Consider the following 16249-nt stretch of genomic DNA (forward strand, 5'->3'; position numbering starts at 1 on the left):
CCCACTAGCAAGAGATGCTATTATAAAACTTTTTTATTATTGAGACTAACTTGTAAATTATCTTTCAAATTAAAAATAAAATGGGAATTGGTGTAATTTGATGGCTATGACAAATTTGCATGACTGTAAGGATCATTAGGGCTGGAGATCTTGAAAGTTATACATAAAATTCCAATTTTGTCACTCACATCAATCCCAGGTGAAAAATAATTTTGTAATATTTGGGATGAAGACAGTAAATGCAGAGATATCCCAGCTTTTTACTTAAAAAATGAATTTTTTAACAGAGCATGCCATGTTGAAAGAAAAATTCAAGGTAGCTCTAGTGTAACCAGATCAATTCAACTGTTGCTTTATCACAAAACAAAGCATTCTCTTTCTTTCTGCTTTCCTTCTTCAAATTTTATGTTTTAGGGCACCAACCAATCAATAACTGAATTATTCCAGGAGTTATAGGAGAGGGAACTTGGCTTTGAGAGATATTACTCCATAATTATCAGTGATGCAATTTCATGGACTTTTGTCTTTGGTGTCATAAAATAGAAGGAACCACGCTGCAGTATTATAATAAGTGTACACCTGGAGCCTTTTCATTGAGAATATAAAGCATAGATAATATTGTCTTCAGTTTGTGGATATATCCCAAGAGTTAATGACAGGAATAACAAATGCATGTATCTGTGAGAACACTTTATCTAGCTCATTCTGTAAGACAAATGGTCAGTAGTTCTGACTTTTAAAGTTCTACCTTGTGCAAGAACGGCTTCTCCTTTCCTCTACATCTGTGTTCCTCAGTCTAGCTGTAATTAACTTCTGCTTGCTACAGGTCTAGTTGATATAAACTTTTTTCCCTGTGTGAAAATTCAGCTTAAAAGAATTCCAAAATGTGAAGTTCTATTCATACTTGGGAAACAGCATTTTTCCCCAAGATTTAGAGATTTTTAAGTCAAATGAAAAGAAGCAATTGGGCTTAAGTATTCCCTACTCTTTTCAGGGTGCGCAATGATTTTGATGTGCTTACGAACCGTTTGATCGGCAGCCATGGCTATTGTACTCAGGTAAGTTAAACATGAAGTCTTGGAGATATCATATGACTCTACACAGAGAGCTGTGAACTGACCTCTGGGAAGAGATAGCATTTCTTTAGCATTTCCCCAGAATGTTAAGCATCTTCATCTTTATTGTTTATCCTTGCACTTCACTTTGGCAGACTGTTGTTTTTGCTTTCAGAGTCTCTGCTTTTTTTTTTTTTTTTTCCTGGTCTGAATCGACCTCTATTCCTCTCATCTGCCGCTTTGAAATCCCTAAACCTGTGTTTCCTGCCTGCATTTCAGAAGAGTGATCGAGGTACCGTGTCCCACTGTACAGTTCCTCCATAAATGAGCCCTGCTCAGCTAACAGCTGATGCTGACTAAAGCTAACTGGTGCTTCAAACTGGAGACTCATTGTTTATAGCTGTGCCCGATAGACACGTGGTGCTTTGAAATAAGGATTCTGAATTGCTGTCTGTCACTTAGGCTCATAAATTTATGTAGTCAAATTCTAGCTCATGCCCTGTACCAAATGTCTCCTACTGCCTGGCTCTAGGCCTGCAGAGGTGTCCATCTGGTTGAAAACACTGAAGGTGGAATGTAGGGACATGGATTACCTGAAAACTGTGACATGGGCATAAGTTATGTGGTCTGAATATGGTGACAGCCATTAAATGTACTGCCATTCTGGCTGAAAAAAAGGCAAGCTTCATGTTCTTCTCTTTTACTATCAATACAAGACTTTTATGCTGTGGTTACATGGTGATTCCTCAAACAAGTGGTGGAACATCACTGGTGGTCTTGGAAGTCCTATAAGCATCAGTAAAAACCTGTAAACTTTGGGGAGTCCTCCAGGAGAAACATTGGGATATAACTGTGTGCAGTTATTTCTAAAGTCAAACATCAAGTCCAAACTGACTATAACAGTGTTAGTCATGTTTTAGGGCATAATATATATTTTTTTTTCTTCTGGAAACTACATTCTTATTTTCCTTCATGTTTCTTGCCATATGTTATTTATTAGTGGTTAGCTGAAGCTAACCATTCATTCGTTGCTGTACCACAGTCTCCTGCTATCTATCAGCAGACTAACATATGCTGCTACATATGTTATTTGCTGTTATGTCCTAGTTGACCCTTTCCGGCTCTTATGCTATGCAAAATGTTTGGTGTCATTGTTCCTTGAGCTTCATGCACATGCATGTGTGCAAATACACACACACATACACCCTGGCAAGAAAATCTTTTAACAAGCCTTGTCCAATGTGCAAAACACATTACTATGCACATGCAGAAGTATTGGGATAGTAGTGTAGAGCTTTTAATTGATAACATTCATGCTGTAACTTTCATTGTACAGAAAAAGGGACACCATAATGTTTTAAGTTAAACAAAAACGCTAATCTGCAAATTGGATGGGATTCCATCCAGAGGGACCAGGATGAGCTTGAGAAGCGGGCCCATGTGAACCTAATGAGGTCCAAGTCCAAGTGCAAGGTGTTGCACCTGGGTTGGGGCAATCCCAGCCATGAGTACATAGGGGGTGAAGAACACATTGAGAGCAGCTCTGCAGAGAAGGATTTGGGGGTTTTGGTGGAAAAAAGCTTGTCATGAGCCAGCAGTGTGTGCTTGCAGGCCAGAAGGGCCACTGCATCCTGGGCTACATCACCAGAGGAGAGGGCAGCAGGTGGAGGGAGGAAGGTGCTCTGCCCTTGTGAGGATCCACTTGGAGTCCTGTATCCAGGCCTGGGAGCCCTAGAACAAGAAGGATGTGGATATGTACATCCAGAGGAAGGCCATGAGGATGCACCTCTCCTACAAAGACAGGCTGAGAGAGCTGGAATTGTTCATCCTGGAGAAGAGAATGGTCTGAGAATACCCTATAGTGGCCTTTTGTTACCTAAAAAGAGCTTATAAAAAAGATGAAGAGCAACTTCTTACACGGACAGTTAGTGATAGGACTGGGGGAGTGGTTTCAAACTAAAAGAGAAGAGATTTAGATTAGATGTTAGGACGAAATTCTTCACTCTGAGACTGATGAGGCCCTGGTCCAGGCCACCCAGAGGAGCTGTGGCTGCCCCATCCCTGGCAGTGCCCAAGGCCAGGCTGGATGGAGTTGGGGGCAGCCTGGAAGTCCCTTCCAACCCAACCCATTCTGTGATTTTATGTGTAACTTTATCAACAGTGAATTAAGCTTGTACTAATGTCTGGTACAGACAAGATAGTTAACTATTTTTGTTGTTGTTGTTGTTGTTGTTGTTATTTTTTTTAATGTCATAAACAGGAATTAGTGAACTTGCTTTTGACTGGCAAAGCTGTGTCCAATGTTTTCAATGATGTGATAGAGCTGAATTCTGGAAATGGAAATATTACAATCTTGAAAGGCATCACAAGCCGCAGTGATATTGGTTTGCTGTCTCTCTTTGAGCACTACGATGTTTGCCAGGTATGTTTTGCATTCTTCTGATTTTAATTAAAAAGAAAACAATTAACAAAATTAAAATTGACTTGGAGTGAATATAGCAACTAAGAAATTATGGGCTTGATTCAATTGCTCACTCAGAGGATTCAGATATCCAAAGGCAGAGCATGGTTTTCCTTCTGGATGGAGGTCAGTGTCACAACTGCCAACCCTTTGTAAATGGCTTGGGTAATCTAGAGCATCTAAATCTTGTGTTTTTCTAATTGATCTCCTGGAATGGAAGTCAGCTCACAGACTAACACTACTACGTACGTCATGTGAACTAGGACCTAGTCAGTGCAGTCTCTGGAGCCAAAAGCTGTTGACCTGACTAAGCGTAGGTGTCTGCAGAACAAGTTCCCCTGGCTGTATTCATTAAATCTCCACTGATAGTAGTGGACATGAGACACCCAGCTCTCATGTGAGTACATATTTTAGTCATATAAATATAAGTGACTGGATCTGGAGCTGAAGCTCACCTTAAATACTCCATTTTCCATGAATTCCTATGTGATGGGGAGCCAGACTGATTGCATCGTCTGCTCCATGCTGTGGTGGAATTAATAATATTGTATTAGCAATAATAATAACAGAAAATTGATGAAGCTGGCTATAAAATGGTAATGTTCTCTTTAATATGGCTTTGAAATTAATATTTTAGTTGTATTTATCATGAAAACTAAAAGACAGATTAAAATTTTCAAAGAAGTAACAGCTATTAATTTACCTCTGGAAAAAATTGCATAAGGATTTCCCTGATTCTCCATCAACAGATGTTATCAACACTACGGACGTCTTTCCTAAAGACTTGTTCTATCTTAAACAGGCAATCTTGTGTTTGATGCTGGGATATTATTTGAAAGTCTCTTGCCTGTGTTAGATGCTAGATTAGATAATTGCAATGGTCCCATCTGGATTTGCAGTCAGTGCCTCTATACAAATTTGAAAACGATTAGCAAAGAATTTGTTTGTACTGATCTAATATTATTGTGTGACTGAAAAAAAAACAAGCAAAGCTTGGTTTTAACTATTTCCCATATGGCTGAAGTCAGTTACATTTTCTTACTACTGAAAATTCTAATTTTTATTGTTTTTAGTTAATGCAATGCTTTACATTATTCACAAGATCATAATAAGGTTTCAATTCAGTCAAGAGAGTATCAGTGTATTTAAATCAGATAAATTCCGAGTAAACTGAACTAAAAATATCTTAACTTCTTTTTCTATTTCAAGCTCTCTGCCCTTTCCTATAAAGAATGTAACACTTAAAACCTCAAAAAAAGGTTTTACACTGCTATAGCATTTTTTCCATTCTCCAGTGAGGAAAATGACTTCTAAATAGCAAAATGGTCAGTGAGGTCAGTGTAAGTAAGAGCTATTTCTTTCTCATCTGCCCTCTAAAAACAAAATAAAGTTACTCAGAGAACCAGACACTGTCTTCCACTTACTCTGCAAATTATATGATGGAGGGTGTCCTTTCCTTCCAGCTTGGGAGCTGGACTCAGGAGCAGTGATCTGTTTTCTTAATTGGTTACAGAAGCTCTGGTACACGTTGTGTTTTTGTTGTTGTTGTTTGGGTTTTGATTCTACTCCACTTAAGCATCTGATGAAAATTGTCTCTCTCTCTGTGTCTTGTTTTTTTTTTTTTTTTTTTTAAGAACATCTGCTCTGCATTTCAGTTCATACATCTCAGCGCATGCCCGTCTAAGGACTAGGACAAAACTTTCTGTTGGATTTTGTTCACAGATCAGGGGAGTCCTTACTGTGGCTTCAGCATGAGGGGACAGATTCTGCTTTCTGTTACAAACTTACTAGTTTAGAGCAATTTAGATAAAATAAATGGCACTGATAGTATGCTGTGTTGGAACTTAGAATAGAATTTGCCTGCAAGTCTTTCAAACTGACTGTTTTCTTCCTCTCCACATTTAAGTAAGTACCTCCAGCATCCAGTTACATTGCGGCTATGAGGATGGTAACTGAAACCAGGAATGGAAAGAACTGGAACTGTCATTTTTTTTATTTTTTTTTATTTTTTTATTTTTCCCAAGAAGTAAGAAGATTCTAAGCATGATATATTGTGAATCATAGACATTAGAGCTGGAAAACTCCCTCTAGGTCACATTCAGTCAGTCTCTCAGGGGATAATGCAGGATATTTTTATGTCCTGATGTAAAGTAGGCTCTCTTTTAAAAATCTGTATCCATGAAGTTCTTACCTATTCAGGTAGACATTTATCAATTGATTGTAATGTATATAACTATGATCTTATATTTTTTTCTCACATGTCTACTTTAAAATATAAGCAAGTTTAAAAAGAGATTGGCAGGTACCTGTAACACTAAATGTAAAGATTTTGATGTTATCTACTACACATCTTGTGCTTTGGATGTTCTTTCTTACATGAAACGTGACTGATCACTTACTTAGTTTCCTCTGATTAACGCTCTTACTTGTACTCTAACCTGCAACCTAAACAATTAATCCCCATTGACTCGACATTTGCAAGATGATGTAACAGCTCTTCCCTTTTTCAACAGCACAAAGCTGTTGAAAGCTGTTACAAGCACAAAGCTTATTTTTGTTCTGTTATAAACTCCAAGCTTATTTTTCTTCTGTAGCTTTCTTCCTACTTACAAAAATGGTTAGGAAGAGATATGCAAGATATCAGACTAGATGCTGTAAATCCATGCTGTATCATTTTATCTCCATTGTCTAAAATGTGGAGTATCTGTATATAATCCAGTTTCATTGGCATGTCTACAGGGCATGAGAAATGAATTAATCCTTCTGTCAAACTTCAACAGTAGCAAATAAAGCCAAAATGATCTGTCCCCTTTTCCCCCAAGATTGCCTGAAGAATCCCTCTGTTGCTGATCCAATAATTTCTTTGAGTGGATCATGCTGAATGTGTTATCTTTACTGATTGGAAAAATGTGTGCTTCAAGTAATTTGTCTAAAATTGTTAAAGTCTAATCATCACTCTTAGTCCTAACATATCATCATACTCAGTATAGTTTTTGCAAGGTAATTGTTGCCTTTTTTTTTTTTTTGAAAGTGACAGATGGATTCATTCAATGTAATTCATATGCAAACATCTAGTTTCATTGTGAATTTCCACATTTTCAGGCAAAAAATTAAAGGTCCAGTGCTGTTACTTTTCCATATGCAAGTTATACATCTTTGGATTTCTTCTGTCTGTGCCAAGCCCATATTCAAGCTATATTAGTTCCATCTGATCCTACACATTTAACCAAGAGGACTAAATTAAGATTTTGGGTTTCCTGGGATTTACTTAATGCAGTTTAAAGTGATGAAACATTTCCAAAACTTGCTCAACCCACATAAAATTGGTGCAAGTTTCCCTCTGTTTTCTGGCTGGCAGCATGCAGCATTTCAGTAGTAGTCTCAGAGAAGCTGTGTGGTTTCTGCAGCAGGGATGAGACCTCAGAGAAAGGGTTGAGGCACAGAAGTGGATGGGACCAATTATAGCAGTCTTAAGAGAAAGTCCCTTCTTTTCGGTCAGAGTCTTTGGCCTAAATGACGCATTAAAATTGCAGGTCAAAAAACTTAGGACGATGAAAAGTTATTTTCAAAAGTTATTGTGAACTTAAAAGTAGAAACAGATGAAAACAGAAGTTCCTTGTGTTTATATCAGATGGTTTAACAGACTAACAGTGACAAAAGAGAAAAACTGTGCATTCTCAAAGGAAGAATTTAAAAGATACTAATATTAATAATAACATCTAGCATTTATGTACCGATCCTTATGAATAAATCCGTGCTTTGCATTACCATTTTAGAGGGTGGCTGACAGATGAGCAAAATGCAAAGTGCTTTTCTGAAGGTCATCCAACAAGCTAGTAGTGGTTAACCTAGAGTACAGGTGCTCTGAATCTCTGATTTTGTAGTTTATACAATACTGGTTGATGAATTTAGCTCTACTTCTGAAATGCTTTTTGAAAGCACTTTAAATATGTATTGTTGTACGAAAATATAATGGAAGTATTCATGGCTACTCATCTCTTTTGAAAGGGGACTCGATTTCTTAGTCTTCACTGATTCCCTCCTGCTTGTAGACAGTCCTGCTGTATTATTTAAGCCACCTACCTACCAGCTGACCTCCCAAACTCACACAACCCTGATTCTTGTCAGCATCCAAGTCTCTGTGTCAGCTGTCGGCATTTCAAAAGAGACCGTTGCTTTTTAGTTTTTGCATTTCTGAAAATGAAGAGAAATCAGTGTTGACAAAGAAGTTACATACACATTTTTCCTATGTCTTTTCAAAAAGAGAAGGAAGCATAAATGAACAGAATTTATTCATTAAAATTCCACAGATGGGACATATTATCTTCAGGCCCTTTGATGAAACCAGCACAGTCTGTGCTATAACAAGACCTACTTGAATTATTAAATTCAGCACACATGCTCTGTCTTGTGGAACCTCACCTGTTTATTTGCCCTGTGGAACATCCTTCCTATAACCTTCTGCACTGGGAAATACGTCTGCTAAACTGGCGCCTTTCTCAGTCAGTTGGACTGGCTTAAAGCCAGGTCTTTGGTGGTGCTGTGGAGGGAGAGGGTTAGAAAGAGGGTTTTTAAACATCTTGTTTAAGAAACCATCAACAAAAATATGTGTTTGCAAAATGGAAACTGATGGTTAGTTTTATTTTCCAATTACTTTTCAGTAATGGGTAGGCAGTAAAGATTGTGCCTCGTAGATGCCTTATTTCTGCAAATGACCCTGCTATTCATGTAGGATATTTCATAGAATCGTAGAATATTCAAGTTGGAAGGGATCCACAAGGATCATCGAGTCCAAGTCCTGGGTCCCCAACCCAATAAAATCAGATCATATGTCTTAGAGCATTGTCCAAACACTTCTTCAAACACTTCTTATGTTTCTGTGAGTGCTACCGGGTGCAAACACACATGATATGTACAAGTTTGACTGAAACAAAGCTGAAAAGATATTGGGCATTTCAAAACTTTGTTCTTCATTCCTGTTTTTTAAATCTCCTTTTCTATCTTGTAAATGAAATTTTGTTTAATGAGGTCCTATTGTGCTCCTCCTGGCCATTTTCTTTTTTCTCAGGGTCACTGTTGCTGAAATATTGGCATTGATTTCTTGTCAACATTCTTCCAAATAAAATCTAATCACAGCATTTTTATATAAGACAATAAGAATAATAAACCTCACATGTTTAAAAGAATTTTTTATTCTTTGCAAACAGACAAAACAGAAAATGGCAAATTAAATATTGTCCGCATATCCCTTTAGATTTTAAGTACTCATATTTGGGTCTGGATTCATAGGCTGAAAATGCTTAGGAAAGAAGTCCAGCCAAATCCTTTTATAGATGATGAAGAGGGGTGTCCACATCTCTGGTAATACCCATCCCTTCCTTGTTTGATTTTACAGAGAGCCAAAGCATAGGGGCCAACCTAAGTTAGAGGGCCTACAAATAAATGGTGGAGATAAGTGGCCTGAAACTTGTTGTTGTAGTTTTATTGAAATGAACTATAAACACCTCCACATGGACTGAAGGAATAGCAAAGTCCTGAAGTCTAAAAGAAGGGTTGAATCACTCTCAACATTTCTTCTCTTAATGGGACATACAAGAAAATCAGCAGAATGGGGCAAGGATGAAGAAAAGATCTGGAGACTAGTTGGCACGTTGAGATCTTTATGCTTTGCCACAACTGCTATGTTCTTTTATGGACCTTAGTCAAAAAACAATGCTTTCCTGGAGTCTTTGTTTTGGTAGTTCTGGGAATGAACCCGCATCTCTTTCTGTTCTTCTACATTAATTTTGTACTTTTTCCCTCCAACTCATCATCAGATAGACTTCCTTTTCAACAACAAAAAGTATTCAAAGCTGCAGAGAAATTATATAGGATTCTCATGTAGCAATAGTGTTTCCTACTACTGTTTATAAATATCTGGCTAAAAACAGTTTTAATTTCTGCCTGACTGGGCATAGTGATTAAGTTGTGCATACTCTGAATATCAGAAGTTGTGAACATTATTTGGGTATATCTTAATCTGATGGAAATCAAGTACATATTCATGGAAGTAACTTTAACTTCACAATGTCCCTTAATAACATGCAAAATATTATTGTATATAACAGCAATGCAAATATAAGTGCAAATGTAATAGTAATGTGGTTGACCTGCTGTTTTATTAATGCTGGTGGAATAGGTGAACTGAGTCTGTGGTGTTCTTTATCACCCAAACATTATTATGAGGGTATCTGTTTTTACATCATTAACACTTCAGTCTTAAAATTGTTGGAACATTGTTTAATATTGATTCAAGGCAGTAAAGGTCATTGCAATTGAGGAAAAAAAAAAAGTTGTCAGAACAAACAATAGGCTGTTTGTTTGCTTCATTTGGTTTACTCATTGGAAAAGATATCCTACTTCAATTAGCAAATAAAATCTGAATGGTAAAATACTGTACAATCATAATGGAATCATTATTGAAATAATTCTTCAGTAATAAATATTTTTTTCTGTAGATTTAGTTTTAACACTGTGCAAGTACACACCGAAGTCAGATATGGAAAGAGATCACCTGTACCATTGAAATTGGGCCCTTTGAAGGTTCTTGCTTTAGAAAGGTTGACATTTTCCGAAGATGAGAATTGTGTCTGTGAAATTTATGAGCATTCTTATGAGATTTGTAAGGGAGGCAATTAGTGTTAGTGAACTCTCTATATGAATTGGAAACATGCAGCATGAAAAGTCACCTAACTCATTCTTTCCCCACTTACCTTATTTTTGCCTGAAAAAGAGTAATAAGCATTCATGAAAATCAACATTGAATAGTGAAGTATTATTATTATTTTAATGCTTTATGATACTGCAAAAGCAAAAATAATAGGACTCTTTTTATGTTCAGCAAACTAGAAAGATCACTATTTGCATATCATCTCATTAACCAGACACACATTTAAGTGAGATTGATCCCATCTGATATATCAGTATACAGGCTCTTTCTGAAGTCCATGGGTTGTTTCTCAGATCTTTGTGGCTTTCGTTTGTTTGTTTTTTGTTTTTGTGGTTTTTTTTTTTTTTTGCTTTTTGAGTTCCATCATTTCTTGAGGTTGTTAGGCCAGAAGATTTTTTTTTCTCTTTTTTTTCTTTTTTTTTTTTCTTTCTTCTCTCACGTATCCTTGTTTTTCACTCTTTATAAATTCTTAATTGTGATGTGAAACCACTTGTTTTTTCTTTTGTCAGGGTTCAGACTAGTCCACCATATGTTGACCCTTATTTCTTACATCTTGCAGTTTTTGCTTGTCATGTCATCCACTCCTTCCTGCTTTTTTGTTTGATTGTTTTGTTCTGTTTTGCTGTTGTTTTGATTGCTTGTTTACTTTTTTTGTGTGTATTTCTTATTGCTATGCTTTGATCTCTGTATATACATGTATATACTGCCTTAGATTGAACACAAACCATGCATTCTTTATTACAAAGCAAACTTCTCTTTCTAGTTCTTTGTCTGGCAACTATCTGGTCAGGTTATTTAGAGGTCTACAGGTCCCAGTGGCAACATAAACGTTGGGGAAGAAGATTGGATATTTCTGCATGATTTTAATATACATGTATTAGGAAAAATCTTGTGTGAGACATCAGAAGCTGTAAAGACCTTGTGAGTGACTGGACCTAAGGAATTGTGGGCATCTCCTTTTGCAGCATGTTTGACAGGTGTGCATATCATAGTTACATCTGCTAGCCCACTATCAACAGTGGGCTTTTCAGAAGCCTCAGTGAAGGTCTCAGTCTTCTTCTGTCAACTTTGTTAGGTTCCATTGACTTAGAGTGTTGTCCTGGTTGTAGGGTGACTGGATCCTGGTCTTGAGTCTCGCACAGTGGGGTGTTTTTGCAGTGTGTAACATCAGAAACATAGATGCCCTCCATTATCAGTTCTCACAGGCACAGGCTAAAGTAGGGCTGTAAGATCCCGAGAAATATGCAACCTAATTATTTAAGTTGTTTAACTGAAACAATGAAGAACTTCTATAATGGAGAACTCATAGCAGATATTGGTAGTTGCCAAAAGACCAAATAAAAGCTGCAGAAGACCTGGCGCATATTGTACAGAGAAGGATGGAAGGGCAGGGGAATGTTTAAAGACAGTGTAAACTGAACACATGATGAATGCTGTTAGTGATTAGACTTGTGTGCTTGTTTCTTCGTGACAGATGGATGTCATAAGATGATAAGCAATAAGAGAATGGATTAAATGTATATGAAGGAGGGATCTCTTGGATTTGGGCTGCTGAATAATTAGACTTTACAGTGGACTATTTGGTCATTAAAGAAGTCTCACAGTTTACCTAGCACACTAATGCACGTGAAGAAACTTGTCTGAAAAAAATGTTGTAGAACAAAATTTTCTCGATAGTTAAAGTGGAAGGAAAATTAGAAAGAGACTCTGGAACAATCAGCTGGTGGGTGGACCACAGCACTAACATTTGGGATTTTTTGGAGGCCATGTCTGTACACAAAACTAACCAAAGCCAAGGCATGAGTCTCAGAACTGACCTGTGATTGTCTTTATTTTCTGAAAGTTAAATTGTTCAGCAGCATGGTTCTTTATCATATTTTGTTATGTTTTGAAGAAAGAAACCTGGACATAGTTTGGACAAGGATGTTGAGGAGGTCTAGAAAAAGTAACCTGTTTGGAGCAGGGAAGAAAATATTAGCAATACAGTCATACATCATTCCATATCACTTGACCTTAAACCTGGTGAACAAATCCTGAGCCTGTTTTCTCTGCTGGAGTAGGAATAGCCTCAGGTATCTTGAGATCCAGAGGCCCCTGGAAGGTAATTACAGTAAAATAAAGTGGCTAGGGGGTTTGGTGAAATGCATATCTGGAGGGACCAAGCAACACCTGGGAAACAATTTGATGTTAAAAGCAGCAGCTGATCCTCATCTAGTAAAGCTGATGTAACTAAAACAAATACTTATTTCTTATGGGAGATGAGGATTTGACCTCCAATGTTTTTATGTTCTCCTTATTGTCTTAAAGTTTACTCCCTCACCTTCTTCAAGCATTGTAATTGAAAACTATACATATTTGGAAAATGTTCCTGTAGACCTTACTCATCAGAACAATTTGTCCTGACTTCAATGGGATTGTTCATGTGAGTAAGAACTGGAGTAAATGTGCGCTTTGAAACAGTTCTGTATCTCTCTAATCTTGTTTTGTCAAATGTTGTTTGATGAAGCTTAGAAGTTACTTTAGCAGTTATATATGGGAAGAAAACATTTTAAAGAGAAGACTGACTGTTCCCTTTTGGCTGTGATTTATCAGCATACTAAAATATGCGTGTTTGTGAAATGGAATCTTTTCATCCACTGCCCTCTAATTTGCCGTCTTTTGTTGCATCTGTGTACTTGCTTACTTGATAACTCCTGTTATGAGTATTTTTGAAAGCCTGTAAAAAAAATAATCAGTACTTTAAAGCCAAGAATTTACATTAAAAAAAAAAAAAAAACAACAACAAAAAAAACCCACAAAACTGTTGTATAAAAGCCTGTTTTAAATAGATAATAGCAAAGTAATGAGTCAGGGAACAGTTACTTAAGTAGCTAGAGACTTGTTATCTAACATCAGAAGAAACTCTCATTTGGGAAAATAATTGTTTTTGTGCTCATACAAGATTTAGAATTTATATCTGAATTGTTAATAATAACAAATGTATGTTCCTTATCACTTACAATACTGTTTAGGCTTTTAATTACAACAGCATATATATTGGCTTCTGCTTTTTAGCAATATCTTTCATGACATTTGAACCAGTGTGCTCAAGGTGAAGAACTGAGGTGCTGTACTATAGAAGCCATATCAATGAATCTGTATCTAGAAAACATGTACGAATCCCCACTAGCACATAATGCATTTGTTGAACCATGATTTAAATCCCATAGAAGTAAATGTAAAGGCATCAATAAGCAGAGAGAATTTCTGTAGATTATATCACTTTCCATGTTACCATGCAAACTTCTATGAAACTTCCTGAACCTCTGGACCAGCAGTTTTCTTGAACCAAATGCCTGTATCATGGAAACAGAAACTGATCTTTCATTTTTGAGTGTGTATCTTTGCACATTTGCCTGTCATTCCTTGCTTTGCAGATTGCTAAGTTTACCAGAAGTGCCACAGCTGCTTAGAAAACAATAGATAAAACTGGGGATAAAATAAAGATGGTTATGCACAGTATCCAGTAAGTACAGCAGTGATTCTGTCCACTGTAGGAATGCTAGGCAGAGCTGCAGTTAGAAACAATCCACTGAAAGCAAAAAGGTATATTTTATTTTTTAGTTTTCCTGAAAAATTTATCAAAGATAAAAACAAACAAATAAAAACAGTGATTAAAAAAAAACTCTTTGGAACTTAGAATGTAACTTTCAATGACAGGCATGTAGCTGATAGCAAATATCAATTGTAACTGAATATTAAAATCCCAGCTGTGATAAATAGGGTTTCTTTGCTTCATTAAATAATCTAGTTACTATTTTTCACTATATTATTTACTACTGAAGGGGTTAAAATCATTAAATGATGCTATACTCTTAAGCAGCAGCATGCAACAGGAGGATGGTAGCTATCTGTGAATACGTTAGTGTGAGGTGTAGAAAATACTACAGGTTACTCACTCACCTTAGGTAATGCAGAAACTTCCATGATTCATTTTAAATCTACATAGGTTAAGTTTCAAAGCTATAGATACACACCTCTAGGTATTCAAGTATATATACATCTGCCTTAAAACATAAATACCATGAAAAATAATAGACATGAGCATAAGTAAGCATAAAATTACCCTCAATTCTTTGCTGGAACTGACCTTAAAGACTATGGGGTGAAATAACACAAAAAAAAAACTGATAGAACTCGTGAATGGGTACATATATAGGTAAAAGTGTATCTAAAACTACTCACTAATCCAAAGAACTGCTATAGTAGCCCACATTTTAAATAATGGGTAGACTAAATATTTCATGTCAGTAATTAGTATGAATATTATTTATATACAAAATATTTAGGATATATATAACTAAATATACTTTCAAGCTTTCAAAAGGAAGTAAGAGGCTCAGCAAAGTCATCTTTTGAAAAAGACTTCAATTTTTCTTCACCTGAGAATTTTTAATTTTTGTCAAGAATAACAAATCAAAACAAGTTATTGCTTTTATTATTGTTTTCTTCTAGTAGTGGAAAATATTTTACATATCTGGACTGTGAAGTTAGAAGAGGGTGCTAAAATGAAGGGAATGTTTTTTATATTTTTAATCCAATAAAAGATTTTGGGCCCGGTTTATTTGCCCACACATGGGTATCTCATGTCATCTGCGATCCTGGGAAGTCTTTCTCCTGGCTTCCAGGTACTGTTCCATAAAGGTGTTCCTGTGTACTAGTGCTGACTCAATTTTTTTATGGGTTTATAGCTGTTCCAGAGGACAGGATTTCTTATGGTGCTGAGCATATGGGACGTGATTTTGTTTGCAGTAAGCAAACTGGATTTCATCACTTGCCTATAACTCAAGGCCAGATTCTTGTTTTAAATGTTCAAATGTTTAAATGTTCAACCAGTGCTATCCTGATCTACTTCATTAGTCATATATAAAGAAGCTTCTTTAACATTTGCAGACTGTAGTTAAGGGAAGAATACAGCTCCTGTCTTTCACATTATTTATTTATTTATTTATTTATTTATTTTTACTCCCAAGTTTTTCCAATGCTTTGTTCCTTTTTTATTTTTTTTTAATTTAGGTTGGTTGTTACTTGAAGACCCCTAAATATCCAATTTGGTTGGTGTGCAGTGAAAGCCACTTCAGTGTGCTTTTTTGTTTGGAAAAGGATTTACTAAGTGACTGGAAAACAGAACGGAGATTTGATCTATATTATTATGATGGCTTGGCCAACCAGGAAGAGGAAATACGGTTAACAGTTGGTATGTACAACACAGTAACTCCACATTTCACCTCTGATGGTGGCAACAACATCACATTAAAAAGAAGAATCCAGTAGTACAAACAAAGTTGAGCAAATTTATGATGGTCTCAGGCATTAAAAATATTATTTGTGGGCCTGCTTTCTACTTTGTATAATTATTTTTGATGACTAATTTGAAATTAGAGTTCACAATGTAATTTTGAGAACAAGCTCTTGAAAGGGTTAAAAGTGAGCATATTCTCACTGATACAGATTACTAAATCTTTCAGTGACACTGGTTTCCAAGGAGCAGATTGTGATCTGACCTGTTCATACTTCCAAAGCTATAAACCATATTTAACTACTCCCATTCTCTCTCACATTTCCGCAGCGAATCACATATTTTCTACAGGTAGCAAGTACAAGTCTCCTGATCCTGAGCCTTACATGCATGTGGTAAAGTGAGCAGAGAAGGTGAGGAAGCATGAAATCCTTGCCCCCAAACCAAGTTGCTTCAGAAGATGGCAGTAATTTGCCAACAAAGACTAATCTCTTACCTGCCTGTAAGCATACCTAGGAGCACAAGCATGTGACAGATCTGACTTGTTAAGCTCGTTCTTTCAGGAAACCATGTCAAATTATGGAGCTCCTTTTACAGAAATGTTTCTTGAACTGGAAGACAATTGGACAAGCAGTATTCTGAATCTTAGAAGCTCCTACTCGTTTCCATATTAAGATATTCTTGACCACTAAATTCATATTTGGTAATAATATCCTCCTTATCTTTTGTTTTCTTTCCTCTAATAT

The 16249-nt window shown here is 36.4% G+C and overlaps 1 protein-coding gene across 6 annotated transcripts in view; it reads left to right on the forward strand.

The window, feature by feature from the left end:
• MINDY4 (MINDY lysine 48 deubiquitinase 4) overlaps positions 1-16249 on the forward strand; it is a 100754-nt gene that overhangs the window by 56548 nt on the left and 27957 nt on the right. For 3 of the 6 annotated variants that reach the window (XR_011807123.1, XM_027450343.3, XM_072033876.1), the window contains exons 14-16: positions 995-1058; positions 3316-3477; positions 15281-15461. Coding sequence is in view for 3 of the 6 variants with exons in the window: in XM_027450343.3 (XP_027306144.3) it covers positions 995-1058; positions 3316-3477; positions 15281-15461 (407 nt within the window). In the remaining 3 variants the exon portion in view is untranslated. Of the gene's footprint in view, positions 1-994; positions 1059-3315; positions 3478-12532; positions 12648-15280; positions 15462-15833; positions 16207-16249 lie in introns of those variants that run through there. The other 3 variants (XR_011807124.1, XR_011807125.1, XM_027450345.3) reach the window with 3 other exon arrangements.

The sequence above is a fragment of the Anas platyrhynchos genome, chromosome 2, assembly GCF_047663525.1.
Source record: "Anas platyrhynchos isolate ZD024472 breed Pekin duck chromosome 2, IASCAAS_PekinDuck_T2T, whole genome shotgun sequence".
NCBI lineage: Eukaryota > Metazoa > Chordata > Aves > Anseriformes > Anatidae > Anas > Anas platyrhynchos.